We start from the raw sequence: 27,531 nt of genomic DNA on the forward strand, positions 1-27,531 counted from the left end.
AATCATATGTAACATTTTAAATCTAATCAACCAATAGATTGAAAATTGAATGAAGATAATTATTTTGCTAATTCTTTTTATCTCAAATGTTAAGCATAAAAAGAACTCTATTAAAATACATTTACAGTGTGTTTGTTCATGGTTTTATTTATTTAGTTTTTATCTATCTTGGAAAGGGACGGATTTCTTCCCCTTTTGTATTTCTCGATCGGTCATGTAAAAATTCTTCAATGCCCTTGAATTCGTTATTAACAAAACAAGGTCAAGACTCAAGAGTGCCAATTTGATTTCAACGTTCAATCCCTTGATAATCTTGGTAAAGAGACCTTTAGACTGACCTTTGTAATATTGGAATAGCTCCAGACCAGGATATATATATTGGATAGAAGGTCAGGTACAACTATATTTTAGGTCAATTTCCTTGTATCATACACCATGAATATATAAGTAGTGATTCATATTAGCAATTTCAATTACCAAACATAATAAGAAATGGAGACATTTTCTTAATTCAGATAAAAAAATTTCAGCATATGTGAATTTTAATTATAAGACGAACAACAAGAAATTAAGTTGAAAAACTAGTATTAAAACTATTAACAACTATTGCTTTTCTTCGGCTATATTTTTCCATCTCTCATCTCATAGATAATCTTCTTTACTTCATCCGGATTCTCGCAATTACTTGATGCTTTTAAAAGTATGCGAAAGATGATGTCATCAGGCTTAAGGCCTTGTTTCATCATCTTCTCTGCCAAGTAGAGAGCCTCACTGATTTTGCCATTTTTACAGTAGCCATTTATAATGATACTATAACTGTGTATGTTTGGCACAAGGCCTTTCAAAGCTATTCTTTCTAGTAAATCTGCTGCTTCATCGATGCGGCCTTCTAGCACATAACCTTGCATCAGTGCATTGTAAGTGATTACATCAGGTTGCACCTCTCTTTTCACCATAAAATCGACCAGCTTCTCTGCTTCAATGGTTAGTCGTTGCTTGCACAGGGAATCTATTAATGCATTGAAAGTCACAACATCAGGTGAAATGCCATGATTTACCATATCGTAGAATACCCCAATGGCACGGTTCCACTCACCAACAGCAGAAAGTCCGTGGATAATACAATTGTATGTGGAAACATTCGGCATCACCCCTCTCTCCCTCATCTCCTTAAGAAGCATTGAAGCACGTGAGAAGGCTCCTTTTTTGCAACAACTATCTATTAAGGTATTATATATGAAGACATTTGGTTGAAGTCCACAGCCAACTAATTTGTCATATATTTCAAAAGCCTTGCTGATATCACCAAGCTCACAAAATCCAAGAATGAGACCATTGTAGGTATACACATCGGGAGCAACTTCTTTCGCAACCATTTCATCAAACATTCTGAGAGCACTATGAGTGTTACCCTGGCTACACAGACTATGAATGAGAATGTTGTAAGTGATCACATCTGGAACAACACCTTTAGCAGCCATGTCATCAAGCATCCTCAAACCACTATTTGTGTCACCCTGGCTGCAGAGACCATGAATAAGACTGCTGTAGGTATGTAAATCAGGAACAAGTTTACAAGCAGGCATTTCATCAAACACCTTCTGTGCTGTGATAACATCTCCATTTTTGCACAGGCCATCAATGAGAATGTTACAAGTGATCACGTTGGGCCACACTTCTTGAGCAGCCATCTCTTTAAAGATCTCTACTGCCATGGCAATCTCACCCTCTTTACAAAAGCCATGAATTATACTGTTATAAGTAATAACATCAGGTTTGCAATCATCTTCTTCACTTGCCATCTTACGACACAAGTCAAGCCCAAGTCTGGTTTCACCAATGCTGCAAAGCCCTTCAATAAGCGTGCTGTAAATGATCAAATCAGGAGTGCAACCCATGAGAGGCATTTTAGCAAACACCTTATCTGCAAGCCCAATCTGTTTCAATCCACAGAGTACCTTAATTAGGGAGCCGAACATGATTGTATTAACACCACATCCTTCTCTCAAGGACTGACCAAGCACACAGAATGCAAGATCTGCTCGACCCATGCGACGACAGCAATCTATGACGAGGCCAAAGGTATGTATGGTGGGATTGACGCCTCTATCTCTGGTACGCTTCAAGCGATTAAAGAGGTTGAGTATGGTTGAGTAGCGGCTCGAGTGTTTAGTTTTAGAAATTGAGAGAAGAAGTTTGTTGATGGTAACAATGGATGGCGAGTGATTTTGTGAGGAGAGGAGGCGATGGAAGAGAGACACAGCCTCGGGCAGCTGAAGGCTCTCTCCAGATTGAATTTTCTGTTGTACTAATCTCTCGAGGTGAGGAGCGAAAGGTTTGGCTGCGTTGGCCATAGAAAAATAAAACCAAGTTAAATGTGATGGTTTAGTACTTTAGAGTTCAGTCTTGCGAAGAAGTTCGAGAAGAGATTGTCGCTAGAAAGGAAGAAGCGAAGTCCAACATATTTCAACCTGATCGGATCGGTTTAGATGGATTAATTTGGTTAAAGTATTCCATTTCATTTCATGTGTTAATTTTCTTCGCGCCTAATTGAGATTTAGAAAGAATGGCTGCCATTATGTATCATAATTAGTTGTTAGAGTTAGATTGATATTCAGATTTCAGATATTTAGTTAATATTAAGTTGAAATTAACAATAAATCAAATTGCACATTGTGTTGCTACTCGAACATATTGTTTAAATCGTTGATCCAAGCGATAATACTCGTTGATCTAAGCTGGTTTGAAAACCACTGTTTTCAGTAAATTTATGCAGTATTAAAAACAGCGGTTTTCAAACCAGCTTCATAAGTAGTAAAAAAATTAAAAAAAAATGTAAAATTTGGTCTCCAAGTAGATTTTAATATAGATTGAACATCTAACGGTTGAATTTGTTGTTTGAACATCACATAATAAAATATATCCCGGCGGCACTTGGCTGAAATACTGCCGACAGCAATTTAGCCACACTCTCTCTCTCTCTCTCTCTCTCTCTATATATATATATATATAGAGTCCGGCTAATGTCCTAACGTTATAATTTCAACCTAATTTATAACGAGTCAGTTTTTGAGATTTCAAAGTCCGAATAACCGATCCGAACCGTTCATCTTGTTCTCCATATTAATATGTGCTTGGAGACCAAATTTTATATTTTTTGAGATTTTTTACTATTTATTATGCCACTTTGAAAATTGCTAATCCAACGGTGCCTTTTGGTTTTACTATTACCGTTGGATCAGCGATTTTCAAAGTAGCTTAATAAATAGTAAAAAAATTCTAAAAAAAATGTAAAATTTGGTCTCCAAGCACATATAATATGGAGAACAAAATGAACGGTTCGGATCAGTTATTCGGACTTTGAAATCTCAAAAACTGACTCGTTATAACTTAGGCTGAAATTATAACGTTATGACATTAGCCGAACTCATATATATAATACGACTAACACACTTCCTCTAGTATATCAACAATATGCTTCCGGTCTCCAAAATCTATCAAATCGGCTTCAAACAACAAATCGAAACCGTTCAAACCAATTTCCTTAATGAGAGCTTCATTTCCATATAAAAAAATAATAATTTTCGAATTTATTTACTATCAATTCAAGTGGTTAAAAAATGAAGGATATAGTGCATTAAAATAAGCACCAAATCTTTCATATTTTGACGGCTTGACTTGATAGTAAATAAATAAAAAAGAAAATGTTATATGGAAATGAAGCTTTTGTTAAGGAGATTGGTTTGAACGGTTTGGATTTATCGTTTGAAGCCGATTCGATAAATTTTGGAGGTAGTTCCTGAGCTTTAGTGCTACCAATTCGTTTTTCAATTTTTATAGTTCAAAACGTCGATCCGAACAGTTCAAGTTTATTTTTATATTAAAATGTGCTTGGAGACCAAATTTTACATTTTTCTGAATTTTTTTACTATTTATTAAGCCATTTTGAAAATCGTTGATCCAACGGTGGCTTAACAAAACAGTAAAATCAGAAGCCACCGTTGGATCAACGATTTTTTCCGTTCTCTTTCTTTTTTTCACTAAGAACACAAAATATAACACAAAACAACATATATATAGGCCTTGATATAGGCCAACATTTTTTTTACAAAAGCCTAAAATATGCCAACACGGAAGTACAAGCCACACATGGGAGTACAAGTAGAAGGAAATCACATGAATGAGAGAAATTAAGGAGAAAGAAAAAAAAAAAAAAAAAAAAACAAACAAGAAAAAGAAAAGAAAAGAAATAAACGTCCTTTTAATTAATTGGTTGGAGCAATATTGAGGTTACTAGATTCTTGGTATCGCTGTCGGGCATGCCATATCCATCTCCATGTTGATAAACACGTTGTGCCATGCGTGGGATATTGAGAGCAACATTTTTGAAGTACCTTTCAAGGGCATAGTTGTTGACAAGTTCGCCATTGAGCAATGTCCAGTTTTTCAAAATCAGTTCCTTTATTTCTTGGCGAGCAACAGATTCTGTGACACTTTTGTCATGCATAGTACATTGAATGGATTTGTCGATATCCCCCCGCTTTATCTCTTCCTAAAATTAGAATTGTGATGTGTAATCAACGAAATTGTTTGAAATGTAATGTGTATTACATTGAATGGATGTGCACTTACACTGGAAGTTGCCAAGTCATTATAAAGCCGAAAGTTCATGGATGAATATCGAACAATGTTAGGATAACCATATGAGAACTGCTCTAGATCTTTAGCAGTAACATAATCGTTTATGCAGTAGGCATTGGAAAGAGACACGATGCCAGCAATGGAGACGTGAGCGTTCTGAAGGTATTCCTCCAATGTTGGTGCATATCCATTGTGATACCACCTTGCTTCCACTAGGAATGCTTTGCATAGATCTTTCCACTGCCAAATTGTTTTAAACAAATAAATGTACAATAAAAAAAGAATCAAAAGATTTTTAAACTTTTAATTACCACTGAATCCTTTATTAATTTGAGTGTGTCTAATCAGCATTATTTTCCATTTTCAAATAATTTTTCAATGATATAATGGTTAATAAATTATGCACAATGAAAGAAAATGTGATATGGATTAACTAATTACCGCTCGCCTAAGATACGGAATAACATAAAGCCCTTTTTCTTTCAAGACTTCATTGCCATGATCTTCAACAGTATTAAAGAGAGCTAAAATGCACATCTGAAAGTTCTCAGGAAGCCCCCCTGTGGCAGTGACATCCCATCTTCAAAGGAAAATGGCAATTAATTAAGAAGTGAAATAGCCAATACATGTATTAAATACAGGTTGCACCCATAAAGCACTTACTGTTGGATGGCGTCAGTAAAGACCTCAAGTTCATCCAATGACCCATATACATCATACACATCATCAAGGGTTGTAATCAGGCAGTTTGACTGGCTCATTGCTTTTCTAAATCTTGAATGCTCTGGTTCAAAAGCGATGAATACACTCCCGACGTAGTTCTCAACAAGCCTATCTCGAACAAATGGTAGTTTTTCGTAAAGCCCTAAATCAGTCCACCATCTGGATGAAAGATAAATGAAAATAAAATTTAGAAGGTACATATGCAGAAAGCTTTTTTTCTTGAAGAGCCGTAAAACAGAAAAGTGATTCATTTTAATTATCGAGATGTTTTTTTCCTTTCTGATTTAATTCATGTATATATTATAATTGATACTTATTACGTACCTTGACACCTGCTTTAGTTCTTTCTTGTACAAGTTTTGAATTAAATTGAAATCCAAAACAGCCAGTTCCAACAGTGCAGGTCTGATTTGTTCATCTATCTTGTATTGCTCGATAAACCATCGAGAGTGCAGTCTTTCGATCCTCCAATTCAGAGGGATCTCCAGTGCATAGGCCACATGTTCTTTTAGCCTTGAATTATCATATTTGGAGCTCTCCAAAAAAATTGTTAGGTGTTTGGTTGTGAAATGCCTTGCTATCTCCAACATCTTTTCTCCTTCTTTTGCGAGAAAAGAAGCTTGGTACAGACTTAATATCCCTTTAATGTCTGAATATAGCTTTTCTCTGCAGTTTCCTTCGTGGTCGATGTAAATTCTGAATATATCTGCTCAAGTTTTTGTATATATACTTGTCACATTAGGAATATTTTTTTCAAATTAAATTAATTATCAGGTTTAAAAAAACGATGAGAATAATCATTTGGTCTAGTGATTAAGACAATAATTTAATTATATGCGAGCTAGGGATACTAAATTGAAAATCCAGCCGTGATTTTATCATGGATATTAAAGTTGAGAGACTTGACTCCTATTAAAAGAAATTATAAATATACTAAAATTATGTAAACTGATCACCTTTATAAATACAAATTTCCATCTCCAAAGTAAAAATGTTATACATGTGATAATGAAAAAATATTTTATCATGAACCACACTTATTGTTGTTACAATATAATAATCTTAACATCTCCTTCCCTAACGCCACAATTTTTATTGTTTTTTTCTTTTTTTTCTTTTGGGTTGTAATTTTTTTTTTTTTGAAACTCTAACATTAACAATGATATAAACTGAAATCAAAAGTACGTACCTTCCGTTACACTAAATCCATGCATCCTCAGCAGTCTGAAAAGCAGGGATACTTTATAAAGGTCATCAAACATTGTGGATAAAGAATTTTGATCCATTGATTCATGGATGTTAGTAAGCACGGAGTTTATCTCGTCCTTGAAATGATATGCCACTCCGAGTTGTTGCAAGGTATCAACAAGCTCTAACTTATCCATGAGCAACTCTTCCTTGTATATCATTTGACTCACCTCTTTCTTGAGCTTGCATACTCTTTCCATATTTTTACCCTCCTTCATGTACAGAAACCAAAACAAGAAGAATATGCGAGTCATTTATCTAGCTAGTAAGGATTATTTCTTTAGACAAATAGGTAATGACATCTCTATGTATCATATGGAGATGAAATCTGTAAAAACAATTGGTGCGTGCCGCCGTGTTGCATTTGGTTTTGTGTTTCAAAAAATCATTTAAATAACAATCATATGAATCATGTTTACTGCTCTACAACTAACTTTATGAAGCGCAAAGAAGAGATTCAAAAAAATAAAAAATAAAAAAATAATAATAATAGAGAAACAGAAGGTGTTTATGAGTTTTTTTTTCTCTCATTAGAGAGCACAACAAGCTAATGCTCTACAACTAACATCATGCATGAACGGTCTCTTACTAAATAATATGTTTCTCTGCTTACATTTTCGTCTCCACTACTTAGTGACTGTACGAAGTCATCATGCCATATGGTAGGTTTATAGTGTCCCGACCGTCTCTCAAATTCTGAAGCCATTTATGAAAGGTGTTGTGATTAAATTTTTGGAGGTACTTGTGGCTGTGTATATAATGATTTTAGATTGTTAGAATCCTCTTCTATTTATAGATATAGGAAGTCTTGCTTGGGGTGGGTTAGAAGAGGAAGCCACGAATGGGGCTCTGTCGCGTTAGAAGAGAAAGCCACGAATGGGGCTCTGTCGCTGTTTTTTATGGTGCAGATTTGTCTGAAAAACAGCGATTTTCAATAAATCTAAAAAAATAGTAAAAAATTTCCAAAAAAATGTAAAATTTGACCTCCAAGCACATATTAATATGGAGAACAAGATGAACGGTTCGGATCGACCGTTAGAATTTTGAAAAGTCGAATATTGAGCCGTAGCACGGGAGACCTCTTAGCTACCCATAGCACCGTAGCCAAGTCCCATATACACATATATACATATACATATACATATACATATCTACATATATACATACATACATACATATATACATTCAAACATTTATTGAATTCATCAACTTTATTATTTATTCTAATTCTATAACACTTCTAAATTTATAATTCCTATTTTATCTTTATAAAAATTAAAAACGACCATCATGTAATTCCAATGCAACATGAAAAAATTCCGATTTTTTATTAATAATTAAGTAAAGAAAATATCAAATATGTCCTGTGATTTTTTTTTTAAAAAATGCCCTGACCGCCCAAACATGAGGCGGTCAGCTTTTTCTACCAAACCGCCCCGCGTTGGAGTGGTCAACTTCTTCTTCTTCTTTTTTTTACAAACCGCTCAAGGGTGGGGTGGTCAGCTACAGTAATATTTTTTTTAGATAGCTTAATATTTTCATCTAGAAATGAGAAATGAAGATTATATCAACTTTTAATAAAGATTATTTGTTAACTTTTAATATATCAATATTTTATATATCAGCTTTTAATAAAGATTATTTGTTAAATTTCGAGTGCACAAATATTAGATCAACTATAAAGAAAATGACTTAATATGTATGAGACCATAATAACAAAAGAATTAAATTAACAATAATAAATAAAATATAACATATCAAATTATTTATTTGAATAAAAAAATCTTTAAACATTTAACATATATATGAAAGTAGCTCTTTTGTCTCACTCCATAAACCGCACATATACAAAGGCATAGCCATAAATTAGAATATGAGAAGTCAAAATTTAAAATTATACAATCTTTTTACTAATCTCATTTCTCATTTCTCATATCAATCAATGAAGATAAGAGTTTTAATATTTTTCATATACAAAGGCATGGCCATATAATCTCCGTTTATCTATGTGAAACGTAAATGAATTTTATTTTAAAGTAATTCATGGCATATTATTTAGGAAGTATTTATAACAAATCTTTTTATAAGTTTAGATTTTATTCATGTAAAAAAATAAATCGATCATGTCCAGGATTTAATAACCATTTGAACCATGGTGATCAATCGGAGCCTTTTTATATCAAAGAGTTCAATCTCTAATAAGCAAAAAAAAAATTAATATTTATTTTGTAGATCTAACTTTATAAAAGTTTTACATACAATATTTTTATTTTTAGAAACTAAAAATCATGTTTGTTAGAGACAACACACGTTAAGACTATACGGTCAAAGATTGTTAGCATTTTTGTTAGGAGTTTGTTAGAGTATCTTGCAAGGCTATGAAGATCCTTCATGTACATGCATGTAAAAAGTGAAGAAATTAATACAAATAAATTCTTTCATATACTATTATTTTTACATTCAAGATGATATCAAATGCATTATTGTTTGGCATACACCATAAATAAGAGAACTAAAACTCCACAAAATTATTTAGTGTCCTGACCGTCTCTCAAACCCTGAAGCCATTTATGAAAGGTGTTGTGATTGAATTTTTGGAGATACTTGTGGCTGTGTATATATGATTTTAGATTTTTAGAATCCCCTTCTATTTATAGATAATAGGACGTCTTGGTTGGGGTGGGTTAGATTAAGACGGAATAATTAAGTTCCTTAATTTTTGTTTGGTTGTGGCTTAAAGTTAAGTCATTTCTTAATACTCTTTAACTTATGCTATATATCATAGTTTCATTCATGTTTAACTCTTATTACAAGTGAAAAATAAACTCCTTTTTCATTATTTATTTTCAGCACATTAATTAATTACATACTTATTTCAATCTTTTTTCTTTTAGACTATTATTCCATGTGGGTCAATCGATGGGGAACTAATTTTCAATCGCGGCGCCTGTTAACAATCGCACGAATTTCACATGGCATGAAATAAGTGAGGAGTACTGTACGTGCAATCTGATTAGTCACATTTTTCATGTTTTCAAAGTTAATTAATACAACACACACGCTCCCTCATATCTTGTTCATATTAATTAATTAATTAATTAAGGAAAAAAGCTACTTGATAACGGAGCGGTCAAACTTCTGAAGAGGACGTACGGCCTATTTGAAAAAAGCTATTTGATCAGAAGCATGGATCACGAGCCTGCCTAACGGAAACAAAAAGTATGGGAACCCATTGACCATTTTTTTTTTTTTAGCGTTTTAAAAAAGAAAGAAATTACATTCATGATTTTTGAGTTAATGCAGAACTAATCCAGACCATTTTATCTGTGTTTGCGCAAATATTAAAGAAATATCGTACATTTTATTTTGACTGAATTAATCTGGATTCTGATTAGACGGTCGAGATTCTAAACTCAAAATTTGAGTTAACGAAAAGGATACGGATCCGTATGCAATACTACTTCTACTACTACTACTATCACTACTACCACTACTACCACCACCACCACCACCACCACCACCACCACCACTACTACTACCACCACTACCACTACCACTACTACCACTACCACTACCACCACTACCACTACCACTACCACTATCACTACCACTACCAAGGCGCACAGTGCTCTCGATTGTGGGTACCCACTACTACGTACCACTACCACTACCACTATCACTACCACTACCAAGGCGCACAGTGCTCTCGATTGTGGGTACTGGTGGCCTCGGAAAGACTACCCTGGTCCAAGAAGTATATAATAGGTGCATGCCACTTTTTTAATCCGTGTTTTTTATATATAGTGGGTGAATTTTTGTGCAAAAATTAATCTATAACAAGAAAATTGCTAAATTCCAAACCAACTAATTGTGAAGAACTCAACTGTCCAAATTCGATCCTTAATTAATTTGTTATGATTTTTTCCTTTCTTAAGAGGTGATGAAATTCAATGGTTCGATCTAATCAGGTAATGAAAAATGAGATTTTGTCATGAATTATTTTTTACTATTAGTAATTAATTACATTGCATGCATGTATCTCTAGTTACCTAGAGCAACCTGACAATTTTTTTTTTTTAAATGGTGAACAAAATCCAGTATTTTCATTGAACAAAAACTTAAATTATCTTTTCATGACATGAATGGGTTATATAAAGGGATTAATTGTTTAGTGATTCAAGTGGATCGAAAAAATTATGTTGTGATGATTTGCAAATATGCATGTAAATTTACTGAAATTTTACTCAACTACACCCAATATATATCATTAATTCAAATAATTTATTCCAAAATAATCACCGTACGTAATATGTATGCTTAATCAAAATTAGCGTCTGTTTTGGTTATTGGATTTACATAATGGTAAGAATGGCTCCAAATGTTCTTAGCTTCGTTGTAATTTATGCACAAAGAAGTGGTTCAAGGAATCTTCTCTTAACAATAAATAAATTTGTTACAAAATGTGGTCCAGATCATCTTAAGAATACATATAATCAATCATGTAACATGGACACACACAAAACTCCATTTAATTTTCTATTATTTTGTGCTGCTTCTTTTCTTGATGTAAATTCATTATTATAACCACAGTGCGGAATTGGAAAAGATCATGTAAATTTGTAACAATTAAAAAAAAAAAAAATCCTGTACTCATGGAAATATATTTGACGTAAATTTGTTGCAAATTTATTACAAAATCTTTTACAATGGTCATGTAATAAATATAATATATATTTCTTGATGATACATAAATTTGTTACAAAATGTTGTCTGAATCTTCTTAAAGAAATGTAAGTTTGTTATAAATTTGTAACACATTCATTTTTCTAATTACAGTGCGAAACTGGAGGGGCAATTTGATTGTCGCAAATGGGTGACCATTTCTCAAAATTACAATTTAAATGATATTTTGAGAGAAATTCTATACTCAGTAGATCCTCGAGTGAAATACGGAAATCCACTAGTAACAGATAGGGATTTAGCGCTGAAGCTAACGAGCTCCTTGAGACGCAAAAGATACTTAATTATCCTAGATGATGTGTGGGACATTGATCTTTGGGAGCAGTTGGAAATAGCATTACTCGATCTGGACAATGCGAGCCGCGTGATAATTACCACTAGATCGCTTGATGTTGCTATAGCAGCAGATTGCAATACTAAACCGTATAAACTCCGTTACCTAAATGACGATGAGGGTCTATATCTCCTCTTCAGAACAGTTTTTCAACAAGATGTGCAACCTGAGAATTACCCTCATGATCTCTTGGGAGTCGCCAAAAAATTAATGAAAAAATGTGGTGGGCTACCCTTGGCATTGGTTGTGCTGGGCGGTATCCTCACAAGGAGAGATCGAACATACACGGCTTGGAATACCTTGGACGAGACCATCGATTGGCATGATCGAGATGGGAAGAAGTGCATGAAGGTCCTAGCCAGGAGTTACGAAGATTTGCCTAGTGTTCTCAAATCATGTTTCCTTTATTTTGGTTTGTTTCCTGAAGATTATGAGATTTCAGGAGAGCATGTTACAAGAATCTGGATGGCTGAAGGATTCATACCAAAAAATAGAGGTGGAACAATGGAGGAAAGAGCTGAGAAATTCCTTCAAGAGCTAGCGCAAAGGTATATCTTTTTAAGTTATATTTTTGAAGGTACTTCTATCACCTATAAAAGAAGTCCTGATGTGTTTTCGGCCTAACCCTTTCTCATTACATTCAAACAAATTTATAACTTCCTCAAAATTCCTCTCTACTTCCCCTATAAATTCAATCATTGCATGCGGTCCGGTACACAGATGAGCTCTTTAATTTTTTACCTCCTTAATACCACCATTCTCCCAAGGTAAAAAAATAAAAGTAATTTCCAATTATAATTCAAATAGATTTTATTTTACAAAAGAGTACTTGCAATATTAAATTTAGTAACTTTTAATGTCACACCCCGGAACTAGGGGCGCGCAGTTATGCCCTGAATATATATATATAATTCTTATATATATATCCAGAAGGCAGAAACAATGAGATGAATGGATTTTTCATCCCAAAACCACACCAATTACTCCTTTTAAACTGATCCCAATTACCCGATTAATTTAATTCCCAAGTTTCTCAAGTAATCATGCAAGCAATTACCCAATTTAATTGATCCATAATTTACCCCGATCAATTCATACAAGTATACAAAATAAAGACTACACATTCTACTCATAGAAATTTAAAATACAAAAACACTCAGATAATTACTTACACAAGTCTGGTTAACATGGATATATACAACAAAATGTGATCCGAGTACTATAACCAGTACAAAAGATCATCAGACTGAGGCATATGTATACCTATTCTTTCCTTTCCTGCTCTCCAGACGATCTCGAGTGTCCTAATCCTTCTTTCCTGAAAAACCCACGAGGGGAAAGGGGTGAGAAACTTATTCGCAGTTTCCCAGTGCGGAATTTATGCAGGGCTACTGGATTTATAAGAAATCCATATCAGAATTAAATACGATAATCAGTTACGAAACATGAATGCAGTAACTTGAAATGAAATTCCAAATGAATCTCTAAATAATATCACCCTTTGAGAAACACAAATCGGAATCATGTAAGATATTTGGACCTAAATGCATAAGTACAGGGTCAGATTAAAGAAAACAGATATCTGAATCTATCTTCCTCGGCTTAACAATTCTATTGATTCTGGTTCACAATTAAAATATCCATATCAATTTAAATATATCACGATTCTCAATAATCAGTAATTCAATCAGAAGCAAATTCTATCAGTTCAAAAAAAAAAACAGTTCAACAGTATACAGTATACCACAGTTCCATATTCCTACGATCACAGTAATAACAGTATAACCGTATCCCCTTTCCAACCGGTACTGGAGTCAGTGGGGTCATTCCCCAAATGCGCATATGGTTCCTGAAACAAAGTCTAGTCATGACCTAGACTTTGCAATAACAATATATATATATAATAATATCAATTCAGTACTGTGGTTTCAGTTCATATCAGAATCAAAGAAACAATCAATTGATAAACCATACCAATATGCTCAGTCAAACAGTTATAACTATTCAATTCAGTTACCCATATAATTATGCAGTAATTCAATGATGCGTGCAATCAGAATCTCAAAATGCAATTTAAAACGATCTATTTAATTCCTAAATAAATTCCAAGAAAAATCCCGTGAACCCCTGCACCTGTTATGACGATCGTGTCGCTTATCGAGGATTCAGACTTCTTGAGGTATCTCGGGATTCTCTTGTTCGATCACTTATGCCTGTTATCATCATATATAGATACCAATTTAGACTGTATTCGATAATTAGACGATCGTAATAATTATTACTCCCTACAACTTAATTCAGATAAATCAGTACTTGTTTTGGATTCACCTATTGCGGCCCGTAATAAAAGTGTTGCGGCCCGTAACATGTTAGTACAGAGACAAAGTGTGGTACCGGGGTTAATTCTTAACAGTCTTGCGGCCCGCAAAGAGACCATTTCGGCCCGCAACATACATCACAGAATCAGGAATTAAAGGGTTTAACAGGGCAATTCAGTTCATATCGAGTTCCAAATTCAGGTATATGTTTCCAGTTAGTCCCGATGGTATCTATATACTGTATAAAACACCGATTACTGTATACAACATCAATTCATCACTTGTAACCATGAAACCTAAAATGAAATCAAAGTAATGCTATACAATCGATACGTATTCGGTATTCGATTTATCAGTTTAGACATCGGGTTTAATAATTGAATCAATCTGCCAAATTCACTAAACCATCGAAACCCTTCTAAATTCAATTCCAATTCAAATCGGAGTCAACCGAGGGTTTAGAGGTTCAATAGGTTAATATTCAAACGATTCAAACCCTAATTCCGAATTTCAACCACAAACACGACAAATCAAGAAATTTAGGGTTTAATGAGAAAAATCGAAGAAAGAGATACCAATTTGAGACTTGGAAGCGATCGCTAGTATGTACTCGATTCAGATCTCGATTTTCCGAGCAATTTGATCGATTCCCACGGAAATTGAAGTCCTTTTCTCTCTTTCTTTCTCTTTCTCTCTTTCTCTCTTTTGGTTTGGGCAAAACACACACAGAGAAGTAAAAGGGGACGGAAGGAGAAAGGAACAGGTTAAGGGTTTTAATTAAGCTGCTTTAATATTCGTGCTGTCGGTTTGATAATTTCCAAATGTCACGCAAATATGAGATATCTTAGAAGAGTTTGAAATTTTCCAAACAGTCACGTAATTTATGAGATATCTCAAAGAATGTGAATTTTATAACAAATAACATATATCATATTATGATTATTAAAGGTTCAAATGCCAACTGGGTATCGGCTTTAATTCGAATGTTTCAGATCGAATTCAGGATTACTTGAAACTTCGAAATATGAATATTTCAAATCAGTTCAAAAATTTATATTTCAGTTTAATTCGATTTTTATCCGTATCGCTACGTTACATTTAATGCATAAGGTTATGGACTGTACCTCACAGAAATATCTTGTTAGAAATTTTTTCTCGTGTCCAAATATAAACATTTAGTTGTCACAATTTATGTCACATATCGATAAGTGCGAATAAACAACAATTTTCGTATATATCCATCCACGGCTGGTAAACATACAAATTAATTATTTTACGAAAAGCTTTCCAATAATCGATTTAATAAGGATATATTTTTTTAAATAGACTAAATTAATTCAAACAAATATGTTGGTATATCTTAATACATAGTTAGATATTATTAACATTTAGCTAAATATTATAAAATCTGCAGAGTGCAGAATAGGCTCTAAACCATTTTCATTTTTTCTCTTGCAAGTACAAATGTGATTAAATGGTCCATAGCATGCAAGAGTGCGTATATATAAATAATATACCGAGGCAGTTTCCGAGTACCAAGTCGTGTGCACTGCGCGACAAGGCGTGTGTGTGCCACACATATAAAATATTGTAGAAAAAAATTAACTTCCTTTATTCCAGTCAAAAGAATTTGAAAAATGACAATTAAAAATTTTATTTGAACAAAAGCTAATATCGTAATTTTTTTTATTATTGTAAGCTATACTTTTGTCGATGTAATTCGATCTTTATCGTACGAAACACATTCAAAAATATTATTTTGCTTGGATTCTACTACAGTGTCAGACTATCAAACAAAAAAATTCAATTATACGCACGTGCCTACAAAACTTCATTAAAAATAAAACTTCTGTACAAAAATACACAATTAATTATAGAGAAATTTTGAAACAAAGAGAAAATAAGCACAAAGTTGTAATAACAGGGGCCCTTTCACCTTTTACTTCAACAGTTTACTGCAATGAGACTGTACCAATTAATTATGAGCTGTCAATAATTAAGAGGTTAAAAGCAGTTATTTATTTTTATTTTTTTCTCACACTTCAATGTTGCATGAGTCAAGTTGCTGTAGATATCCGCACCCCTCGGCAGAATTCACATCCTCTCAGGTTACCGGACTGAGTACAATTAAATAGGATGGTTCGATCCAAAATTATTCTTTTTAACTTGGCGCTAATCTCAAAGCACAAATAATACTGCCCCCTCAATCATCCCGAGCAAGAATAGGATGAAATTAAATCTGGACCGTCCTTTTCAATTGTGCTACGGTATACCATCAATTAATTTAATTTTGCAGTTAGGAGTACGTTACTAGAGGTGTTCGATCGGTAAGAGGACATCCATATACCATATTCTTCAATAAGTGCTTCACCTTCAGGCAATACCAATATTTTTAATATTATCCATATATAAAAATTTATAATGCAACATAACATATATATCCACTCAAAACAAATTTATATGCAACTTAATATATTTGCCGAATAAGAATTTTTACAATAATAATTTCAGCATTTCGAATTATCTAATATATTTTATATTTCTATCATCCCATATGGGCAATTCAGATGGGACCTCCTTAAGGAATACCTATCAATATGGAGGAAAGATATAGCCAAGTGTTCAGATCATTTTTCATTTTAAGAAATACCTACATATTCAAAAACAAATATTTCACTTCTTCTTTGATGCCAATTTGTATGAACAATACTGTTGTAGGTGCTTGATTGAAGTTACTGAAAAATCTTGGAACAACTGCTGCAAATACTACAGTATGCATGTTCTTCTACGAGACCTAGCTATCTGCAAAGCCAAAGAGGAGAACTTCTTCACTATATTCTCAAAAGAAGAAGAAGATATTAACCAGCTAGTTGCTATAAATCCACACCGTGCGGCACTACAATTTTGCACTCTCACTGAGGATGGTGTTTATTCGGAAAACACTCGTTCTTTATTCTGTTTTGGTTTGGGCAAAAATTCATCAGATGATTGTGGCTTTAGCAAACTAAATTTTAGTGGCTTTAGACTACTTCGAGTGTTAACCTTGGAGCATGTCAATATGGAAGAATTTGCTCAGATACAGTGGCCAAAGGACTTGATACACTTGAGGTACTTGGGTTTGAGATGCTGCTATATTCCACAAGAAATAATTAATAAAATTTCCTTCTATAATCTAGAAACCATTGATTTCAAGGGATCGGCACTAGTTTCTAGCAATGAAACAACAGATTTGTGCAATGTCGTAATCCCAACTCTTAGACATGTATATTGCAATAGTTTCTATTTACCATTAAAATGGGATCAACATACAAATCTACAAACAGTTAAAAATGTCTGGATAGAGAGAGAATCATTTGTTGAATTTGGATGTTGTATCAACTTGCGTACGTTAGTGATCTGCTTTCTAGATAATGAAAGGGCTCTAGATGTGTGGCAAAACCTCAAGGATGTTCTGAGAAGCACAAAACAGTTGGTCTCCCTTGGTATTAAAAATGTAGGTGGGTTGCTATCATTTGATGGTACAGAAGACTTACCTTGTCATGAAAAGATACAAAAACTACATCTCCAGGGAAAGGCATGGGTAAGAGATAAATGTGTTCTAAGTGTTGAGATGTTCCCGACAAACCTCACCAAATTGACGCTTGCATATTCTATGCTTGAGGAAGATCCAATGCCCATATTGGAGATGCTACAGAGCCTCAAGATACTTAATTTAGGCCATTACTCATATGTGGGAACACATCTCATCTGTTCAACTGGGGGGTTTTCTAACCTTGAAAAACTGAAGCTTGTAAGTCTGCCGAATCTATGTCATTGGGACATAAAAGAGGGAGCTATGCCCATCCTTATTCACCTTAAAATTGACGATTGTGAGATGCTGCACAAACTTCCCGAGCTACAAAAGGTGCAGACTCTTCAAGAGTTATTATTACCTTGGGCCTCACCTCAGCTACGCGAATCTATGCAAGGAGAAGATCAACACAAATTTGAGCATATCCCATCTCTGCATACAGGGTACGTGAGTTCTCATGCTTTTTGGTTGTAGAATTTCTTTACAATTTTTCTCGTCTTGATTTGCTATTCATATGCTTAATTTGCGTATAGCTGCAATTGATTGTCACTTTAATTTTCTATTCTTTCCATTGTAATTAATTAAACTACTCTTATTTATTGCATGGATTATGTTGAGCAGGTACTACTATCAATAAAAAGAGACTACACGAAAAATAAAAGGAGAAGACATGACATAATCATATATATATATTCCTTCTCTGCAAAGAGATGAATGGTCAGATTTTGAGTCTCGTTATAATTTTGTAAGTTCCCATTTTTTTCAGTTTGTTGTTCCTGGGACGTTCAACTTTTCATACCAGCCCGTTGTTATGGTTGCTAGGTTTAAAATTTCTATTGTTATATACATTTTATAATTAATTGTGATTGTGCTCAATGCATGGATTTAATTGGGTCGGATTGTTATGGTTTACTTCATTTTATGTAACATTAAATATGATTTTTGTTACTAGTTGTGAATATTTGGTTGTAACATTAAATGCTCTCCTTTTCTTATATAAAAAGTTCATAATTTTTACAATAACATAATGATTATAGTTAGTTTATACCTCCTCAATGTGGGACCATTTAAATGCTTGATGCACTAACCGTAGGTTCAATAAAAATAGAGATTAACGCATGTCTCCGAGTTTATAATGGATAGTTAATTTACTCTCAATGTGGGACCATTTAAATGCTCCAGTTATGATGCTCTTTATCACTAAGTTTATTTTTCAGTTAATTTTTCTCTTTTATGTTATGTGTTGACGAGGTTAACTGCAACTTTCTATGAAACAACATATAATTCAGTTCTCATGACTAGCACCAATTGAACTTCAATTACTAACCATCTCGCATTCACATTATTTGAAATGGATGTGGATCTACGAGGTGTAAACCATAGAAGGAAAAAATCGGAAACGGAATCAGAATCTATCACTTGAACATAGAATCGAAATCAGATTAATCAGTAGGAATCAGTTGAAACAGATTGAAAACTCGGAGTTTTTTTTCTTCTAGATGCTTGTTTTGTATTATTTATATTGATAAAAAATTAATTTATCAATAATTTATATTTAAATAAATAATTACGCTTAAAAAATCCACTAAGACAATTTAAGACAAGTATTACAACTTAAAATACATTTAACGAGTAAATAGTGTTTTTGTAGATAGATGAACAAGAGTATTTAGTTAATTTAAAATTAAATACATAAACAAATTATTTGCAAATATAATTGTTTGAAAATAAAGTACATATGAAATTGTTCGAAATAAATGTTGAAAGTTAAAAATTTATACGATATGAGCATATTAAATTCGATTCAATCTCGGAGTCCAGCTGCAGAAATTGTCCTTCTAATAATTAATTCGCTGCCTCTGCTCATTTCCGCGCGCACTAATCGATCCGTCCGTGTCTCTTTTCTTCTTCTTCACGACGTCAATGCGGTTGATTTCAACCCCTTTGTCCTTTCCTCTGCTAGTTAATTACTTGTCAATTCCAAATTAAACAAAAAAAACGCAGAATCGGTGAGAGAATCGTTCCAAATTGTGAGAATGTCTGGAATCGGTACAGAATCGCTTCACTCGGCCAATTCAACATTGTTCAACCCAGATTTTCGCAAAGAACTCGCTTGCCAAGTAACTCAGTCCAGAATCACCTCGGTCTGGTCTGATTCCAGCCCGACTCAGCCGATTCTGATTTGACTCGTCTAATTTTGCCTTCTATGGTACGTATAGACCATATCCACTGTAAATACACTTATGTTAATAGTTACCATATTGATAGTTCTTTTATACAAGTTAAACAGTCAACACCATTCATACAAGTTAATGTTACAAAGTATTGCTCATCAAATCATGCAATTATTGCTGTTCAGAAACAGATGGTCGTTCTTTAAGGGGCTGGGGAAACGATGATCAGTTCAATTCAAAACAGGCCAGTTAATTACTGGTAAACTAAGATTTTGTTGTTTATTATAACCCAACTCATCCAACTGAACAATAACCGCACCAAAATAACCAAAACTTATTTTAAATTCTGAAAAAATAGTAAAAAATTTCCAAAAAAATATAAAAATTGGTCTCCAAGCACATTTTAATATGAAGAACACGTTGGAAGGTTTGAATCGACTATTTAAACTTTGAAAATTAAGATATGAGGAGAGAGTGCACATTAGAAGCACAAAAGAGAGTGCATTTTAACTCTCCTCGTAATATATATATGAAGTTGGCTACTCTACTTACATAAACATATAAGAATATATGCTTAGAGCATCTCCAATGGAGCAATTAAAGTCAATTGCTAAACAGCCACGTCGTTACCTTTAGCAATTAAAGAGATTCATAATTGCTAAATAATCCATCCCAACAATTAATAATAGATTGCAATTAATGCCGCATCAGTGAAAAATTAAAAAAAAACGCCCCCTTTCTCTTCTTCTTCATAAATTCAATTTATCATTTTCCTGTTCTCTCCGTTGCTCTCCTCTGTCTCATCTTCTCTTGCTATTATCTTGCTCTTGCGCTCTCCTCTTTCCTCTTCTCTCGCTATTCTCCTCTTCTCCTCTAGTATCATTTTAAATCTCAATTTTAAGATGCGATATGAGACTGGATCCAGGTTATCCATTTTAGGTTTAGTAATAATGCATGCTCTCCTTTTAAAGGCAAGGCATGAATAGAATAATAGTGGATAAATAAAATCCTTTAACAAACAACTCCATTTATGATACAAACAAATATAAATAGGTGGGATTGGCAACCCGCTAAGTTACAAAAGATTGATTTGCCATCTATGACCATGGTCAAATGCCTCCTTGCACTTCTCATCAAAGTCAAACTCCACGACTTTATGCAGAGATCTGCATAGGGAAGAAGAAATATTGGAGAGAAGGTGTTCAAACAAGGCTCAAACAGGATTTCAACCCTCACCATTGTTGCTCGGAGAAACTCTCATCGGAGAAAAAAAAAACCCAACAATTGAGATCTTAAAATGCACCGAATGAAAAGGCAAAATCAACCAAGACTTCGAGAAACAACCGGAAACGAATAGATTTTGAGAAAAATGAAAGAAAATGTTTTTTCTTTTATTCTTGTGTTGGGTACGGAAGTTTGGAGAAGAGAGACATTGAAAAGAAAAAGATTGTTTTTTGACAGCCAATCATTTTGTTTTATTTTGCCACTGTGTCCATAAGAAGCCTTTGCTTTATAAGCAAATTTGCTTATTTAGAAAGCGCCATACATTCCAGCAATTGAAATAGCAATTGACACGTCGGAATAAGCAATCCGAAAACAATCCCCGTTGGAGATGCTCTTATAAGTTATTTTTTTGTTTTCAAAATTCAAAAAATCGCCCTGAACCGTTAGATGTGATCTCTATATTGAAATGTGCTTGGAGGCCAAATTTTACATTTTTCTGAATTATTTTACTATTTATTAAGCTATTTTGAAAATTGTTGATTCATTAATATTCTTCATCTGGTACATGTCATCAGCAGACAACAGCAGCAGGTGGCGGGCCCCGTCAGAAAGGCTCAGTACACTAGAAGGGAAGACCAGCTAACTCTCTCCCCCTTTCTGGCACCAGCGTCTTCTCTTCTTTTATTGCAAGGCAAATTTTCACTCATTACAGCACATGCTGCAGCTGAAGTAATATATACTCTTGGGGCAACTAAGAACAGCATGAATCAATAACCATGAAAAATTGTGTTAAAAGAAGTGCCAATATATGTTGAGAAAATTTCCAAGCAATCCTGGAAGCCAACAAAACCTAGGTGAACAAAACCGAAACAACATTCTTATATGCAGCTTTCAATTCTAAAACAGGTAGTTGTAATCAGACTAAAAAGGTACTCCGTAGCGGTGTAGCCATACAATAATTATCTCATTGACACTAGGTTTCATGCCTGGAGAAGTGCTTCAACAATGTCACAAGCTGAAAATTGAAGGAAATGAACAAAAACTAAGGAAAAGTGATGAGCATATATATATATAGTTGAATCAAATCAAATGGACATTATTATTGTATATTTTTTTCCTATTTCAACCCTTGGCAATCACAAAATACAATATTTTAAAACTGTACAAATAGATCCTTAAAATTGTAAACAATAATACACAAAAAATCCGAGCTTGACCTCATCATGCCTAACCATGCAATTATGTAAACCAGAACTTCAAACAATCGACTAACTTCAATTTAAAATTTTCAAATCTGAGTTTATCTATTGTGCCCGAACAAAAGCTTATCAAAAACTCAACCATATAGCATGTCAATTTCAAAAATTTAACACAATGATCCTAGATTAACCAATTTTTTTTTCTGGGTACTTCTCTTTCAACAAAAAGAAAAGAGGAAAAAAAAAAAGAGCTCGTAAATCATCAAGTTGTCTTGAAAAATAAATATATATATATATATATATATATATATAGAGCTAGGCTACGGTGAGTTGCGAAGTAAAACGCGTTTCTACTTCACGCCGTATTTTTATTTTGAAAGTCCAAATTACCGATCCGAACCGTTAGATATTTAATCCATATTGAAATGTGCTCGGAGACCAAATTTTACATTTTTTGGAATTTTTTTACTATTTATTAAGTATTTTTTAAAATTGCTGTTTTGCTGTGAACAGTAAAAAAACAGTAAAATTTTCTGCACCATCAGATCAGCGACTTTCAAAATTGCTTAATAAATAATAAACAAATTCCAAAAAATGTAAAATTTGGTCTCCAAGCACATTTCAATATGAAGAACAAGATGAACGGTTCGGATCAACATTTTGAACTTTAAAATCGCAAAATATGAGCGTGAAGTAAAATAGTCGCTTTACTTCGCAACTCACCGTAGCCTAGCTCTATATATATATATATATATATATATATATATATATATATATATATATATATATATTACAAGAAAAAATCCATTACAAGTCAGCATTTACAGGATAATTAAACACCATTAGAAATTCAAAAGAAAACGATGATCAAACCTTTTCTTGTCAGCCATTGCCAGCAATCACTGGTACCGTACATACCAGTTTGAAAACATAACAGCCATTGCTAATAAATCTAGGTACTGTACATACCAGCCCTATGAAAGCAAGTTAAGATGCTGAATTTACAGAAAAATCTGAAGAATCTGATATAATATGATGAATCTATCAACAAATCCAGGTCAGGTTACAGGACCTAAATCCGGTAAGCCCTCTTTATTTAGACCAGTTTTGGTACTCAGCTATTCTTGGAAAGATACCAAATTAAACTTCAGCACACATGCCCAAAAGTGCTACTTTTAGATACTAATTACGAGCTTTAGCATTGAAATTACAAAACAATTCACTGTCAGTGCCTATTGATATCACCATCCAAATACGTACACACCTAATATTGAAAAATTCAAATTTAAGATCACTAGATATTTTCTGTTCACTCGAAATAAAGTAACATGTATCGATTAAAAATCTTAATTCCAACACCAACAAGGATTTCATCATATCAGTTGGAACATACAACAGGCTATACTTATGGTATCATCACCTAGGTTCAAAGATGAAATGCATAAGGCAGGGAAATTAGTTAGCTATAGTACCTTGAGGCAAAGTGGCAGCGTGACATAGGGGGAGAAGCGCGACGGAGGGGAAATTTTTCATAAAACAAGTGCTACTTGGTACTCATCTTATATTTTGATATAGTAAACAAGCACAAAATACACACAAATGGTTAAACTAAATAAAAAAAATCCTTCTGATATTAAGACTGAGCAATTGAAATTATAATGCAAGTATTCTAACAAAAATCAAGGTAATTGACAAATTTGCACTGCAAACCCTTCTGAACAATTCGATTAAAATTTAGATTAATTAATACTGAAACCTGGAAAAAATAAGGATTTATTAAATAAAAAAAGTCACCTTCTGAACTATTCGATTAAAATTAAGATTAATTAATACTGAAACCTGAAAAAATAAGGATTTATTAAATTTTAAAAAAAATAAAAAATTCATACCACAATGAATATGACAAGTGAAATTGACCCAAGAGAGCTGCTTCTTTCCAAGTGTACCAGTGATCTACTCCATTCAACTTGAGTTGCACAGTTAGAAAGAAAACCATGAGCTCTTCCGCTATTCGACCCTTTGATGGAATAGTGGATGAGGCTAATCAAGAGGTTATTCCATACTGTTATTTGACATTTGGCACGAGATTAACTAGAATAGCAACTATTCTGCTACGCCATTCTAAATTTCAGCTGCCAAACAACCACTATTCGAGATAAGGACAGATACATTTTTATTTAAAGTTATGTTTGGTGCATCATGCACCATATGAATATAGCATCTGAGTTAACCAAGGCAATCTCCAAATGCCTTCTTAAATTAACAAATTACCAATTCAAAAACCAATTGTCTTGCATAGAATTCAAGACCTGTGCTGACCAATACCACACACAAAAAAGCAAGAGAATAGTAAATCATACATTAGAGAACTAAACTTTTGAACTAATACTATTTTTTTTATTTACATCAGCACAAATTGTCCTACAAAAGTAGGGTGTGACTACACTTTCACCATAATCAACACTTACAACAATTAAGATTATTAATAGCTATTGGTATCATCTTCATCTTTTCTAACATCTCTCATCTCAGAAATAAGTTTCTTCATTTCATCCGGACTCTCATGATTGCTAACTGCATTTAGAAGAATGTGAAATGTGACATCATTAGGCTTAAGGCCTTGCTTCATCATCTTCTCGGCCAAATGTAGAGCCTCACTCATTCTGTCATTTTTACAATAGCCATTGATTAAGATACTGTAACTGTGTTGGTCTGGCTCAATGCCTTTTATAGCCATCTTTTTGAATAAAACTTCTGCTTCACTGAGATTTCCCTCTAGCACATAACCCTGCAACAGTGTTGTGTAAGTGATTACATCAGGTTTTTCTCCTCTTTCAACCATAATACCAACCAGCTTCTCAGCTTCACAAGTTAATTGTTGCTTGCACAAGGAATCTATTAATGCATTGAAAGTCACTACATTAGGTGAAATGCCTTGAGTAACCATATCACGGAATACCCCAATGGCACGGCTCCAGTCACCAACAGCAGAAATCCCATGGATTATAGAACTGTATGTGACAACATTTGGCATCACCCCTCTATCTCTCATCTCCTGAAGAAGCTCCGAAGCACGCAAGAAGGCCCCCTTTTTGCAACAACAATCTATTAAGGTATTATATATGAACTCATTCACTTGAATCCCAGAGCCAACTAATTTATCATATATTTTAAAAGCCTTGTTGATATCACCAAGTCCACAAAATCCAAGAATGAGACCATTGTAGGTATAGACATCGGGAGCAACTTCTTTCGCAACCATTTCATCAAACATTCTGAGAGCACTATGAGGGTTACCCTGGCGACACAGACTTTGAATGAGAATGTTGTACGTGATCACACCTGGTACAACACCTTTAGCAGCCATGTCATCAAACATCCTCAAACCACTATTTGTGTCACCCTGGCTGCAGAGACCATGAATAAGACTGCTGTAGGTATGCAAATCAGGAACAAGTCCACAAGGAGGCATTTCATCAAACACCTTCCGTGCTGTGATAACATCACCATTTTTGCACAGGCCATCAATGAGAATGTTACAAGTGATCACGTTGGGCCTCACTTTTTGAGCAGCCATCTCCTTCAAGACCTCTACTGCCATATCAATTTCACCCTCTTTGCAAAAGCCATGAATTATACTGCTATAAGTAATAACATCAGGTTTGGAACTACTCTCTTCAGTTGCCATCTTACGACACAACTCAAGCCCAAGTCTGGTTTCACCAATGCTGCAAAGCCCTTCAATTAAAGTGTTGTATGTGATCACACTAGGAGTGCATCCCATAAGAGGCATTTTAGCAAACACCTTAGCTGCAAGCCCAATCTGTTTCGATACACAAAGTACCTTGATCAGGGAGCCGAACATGATGGTATTAACACCACATCCTTCTCTCAAGGACTGACCAAGCACACAGAATGCCAGATCTGGTCGACCCATGCGACGGCAGCAATCTATGACGAGGCCAAATGTATGGTTGTTGGGAGAGACGCCTCTATCTCTGGTACACTTCAAGCGATTAAAGAGGTCGACTACGGTTGAGTAGCTGTTAGGGTGCTTTGATTTAGCAATGGAGGCAAGAAGTCGATTGATGGTAAAAATGGATGGCGGGTGATTTTGTTTTTGTGGTGAGAGGAGGCGATGGAAGAGAGACACAGCCTCGGGCAGCTGAAGAGGTTTGGCTGCGTTGGCCATAGAAAAATAAAACCAAGTTAAATGTGATGGTTTAGTACTTCAGTGTTCAGTCTTGCGAAGAAGTACGAGAAGAGATTGTCGCTAGAAAGGAAGAAGCGAAGCCCAAATATTCCAACCCGATCGGATCGGTTTAGATGGATTAATTTGGTTAAAAGTACTCCATTTCATTTCATGTGTTAATTTTTTTCGTGCCTAATTCAGATTTGGAAAGAATGGCTGCGATTATGTATCATAATTAGTTAGTTGTCAGAGTTAGATTGATATTCAGATTTCAGATATTTAGTTAATATTAAGTTGAAATTAACAATAAATCAAATTGCACATTGTGTTGCTACTCGAACATATTGTTTAAATCGTTGATCCAAGCGATAATACTCTTTAAAATACTAAAATTATAGTATAATATATTTTTTAAACGCTGAGCATCTACATTTTCATTATTGAAAAAAATGAACTTATTTATATATTAGCAATTTAGCAATAATTTTAATAATAATTTCAGAATATTTTTATACTTGTAGGTTTAATTTTACTGACATGACAAAAAACTTTTATATTGCAGGGCTAGAGATGCTCATATGACTTACAAAGTAATTACAAAATATTATATAACACTTCTGAATGAGCATTTGTAATTTTTTACAAGTGGAATGGATATACTCCTAAATAATTAGTCCTCTTATTCATTTTGAGTGTTTTATTATTCACTTCGATCGCTTTATTTTACGATTAAACAGAGCGATGGTGCACTTGATATTTGTTTGACGGTGAATAGATAATTAATTAACAACATGCGTCATTTTGTTTTTGTTACTGGTTTTGTTAAACTGATATGTTATGACTTGAATGGTTTTTTATTCGTTGGATGATTGAACTTTTTACTGGGATTGATTTTTTTCTAATTTTATGTTTACTGGACTTTAGTTGAAAAGTGTCATTTTAATTAGTTCCCAATCAATAAAATTCCGTTAAAAACCTCTATATTGAATTTCTCGCTATTGAATCAATTGAACTCTCACATTTTTTTTTTCATTTTGATCACAATATGTATTTGAATTACATTCGATGTAGGATAGGTCCTATAAATTATTTAGAAGTTAGAATCATGGTTCGCAAAATCGTAATCCGAATACTCATAACACCACCTTTCTTCTTCTTAACTGCTTC

The 27,531-nt window shown here is 33.8% G+C and overlaps 3 protein-coding genes and 1 long non-coding RNA gene across 6 annotated transcripts in view; 1 reads left to right on the plus strand and 3 right to left on the minus strand.

Moving 5' to 3' along the window:
- Positions 1-548: 548 nt before the first annotated feature.
- The window catches only part of LOC144560467 (uncharacterized), a 31,948-nt gene continuing 4,965 nt past the window's right edge, over positions 549-27,531 (minus strand). Inside the window, exons 2-3 of one of the 3 annotated variants that reach the window (XM_078309672.1) lie at positions 25,527-25,910; positions 549-1,678 (exon numbers count right to left, since the gene is read on the minus strand). In XM_078309672.1, the coding sequence (XP_078165798.1) occupies positions 621-1,678; positions 25,527-25,910 (1,442 nt within the window). In that variant the 3' untranslated portion in view covers positions 549-620. Of the gene's footprint in view, positions 1,679-24,537; positions 25,422-25,526; positions 26,416-27,531 lie in introns of those variants that run through there. The other 2 variants (XM_078309671.1, XM_078309673.1) reach the window with 2 other exon arrangements.
- Positions 4,207-7,291, minus strand: LOC144560468 (monoterpene synthase 7, chloroplastic-like). Its single transcript, XM_078309674.1, has 7 exons — positions 7,226-7,291; positions 6,554-6,824; positions 5,689-6,070; positions 5,305-5,523; positions 5,083-5,221; positions 4,633-4,881; positions 4,207-4,552 (listed from the first exon to the last, which is right to left on the minus strand). The coding sequence occupies exons 2-7, from the start codon at positions 6,810-6,812 to the stop codon at positions 4,262-4,264; spliced, it is 1,539 nt and encodes a 512-aa protein (XP_078165800.1). The 5' UTR covers positions 6,813-6,824; positions 7,226-7,291; the 3' UTR covers positions 4,207-4,261.
- LOC144560804 (putative disease resistance protein At1g59780) lies at positions 8,991-21,747 on the plus strand. Its single transcript, XM_078310048.1, has 5 exons — positions 8,991-9,005; positions 10,049-10,377; positions 11,449-12,234; positions 16,723-18,018; positions 21,552-21,747. Exons 1-5 carry the CDS (start codon positions 8,991-8,993, stop codon positions 21,745-21,747), a joined length of 2,622 nt encoding a protein of 873 aa, XP_078166174.1.
- On the minus strand, positions 12,725-14,729 carry LOC144560096 (uncharacterized). Its single transcript, XR_013513323.1, has 3 exons — positions 14,580-14,729; positions 13,820-13,899; positions 12,725-13,004 (listed from the first exon to the last, which is right to left on the minus strand). It is a non-coding gene; the product is annotated as an uncharacterized LOC144560096 (long non-coding RNA).

Source organism: Carex rostrata, chromosome 10 (genome assembly GCF_964058835.1).
Source record: "Carex rostrata chromosome 10, lpCarRost1.2, whole genome shotgun sequence".
NCBI lineage: Eukaryota > Viridiplantae > Streptophyta > Magnoliopsida > Poales > Cyperaceae > Carex > Carex rostrata.

Coding starts and splice junctions, on each gene's coding strand:
- LOC144560468 (XM_078309674.1), bottom strand. CDS start 6,812: ATGGAAAGAGTATGCAAGCTCAAGAAAGAGGTGAGTCAAATGATATAC. Junction 6,071..6,553: donor TGGATTTAGTGTAACGGAAG/GTACGTACTTTT, acceptor AAACTTGAGCAG/ATATATTCAGAATTTACATC. Junction 5,222..5,304: donor TTTACTGACGCCATCCAACA/GTAAGTGCTTTA, acceptor TTTCCTTTGAAG/ATGGGATGTCACTGCCACAG.
- LOC144560804 (XM_078310048.1), top strand. Junction 12,235..16,722: donor CTTCAAGAGCTAGCGCAAAG/GTATATCTTTTT, acceptor ATACTGTTGTAG/GTGCTTGATTGAAGTTACTG. Junction 18,019..21,551: donor ATCCCATCTCTGCATACAGG/GTACGTGAGTTC, acceptor TGTCATCAGCAG/ACAACAGCAGCAGGTGGCGG.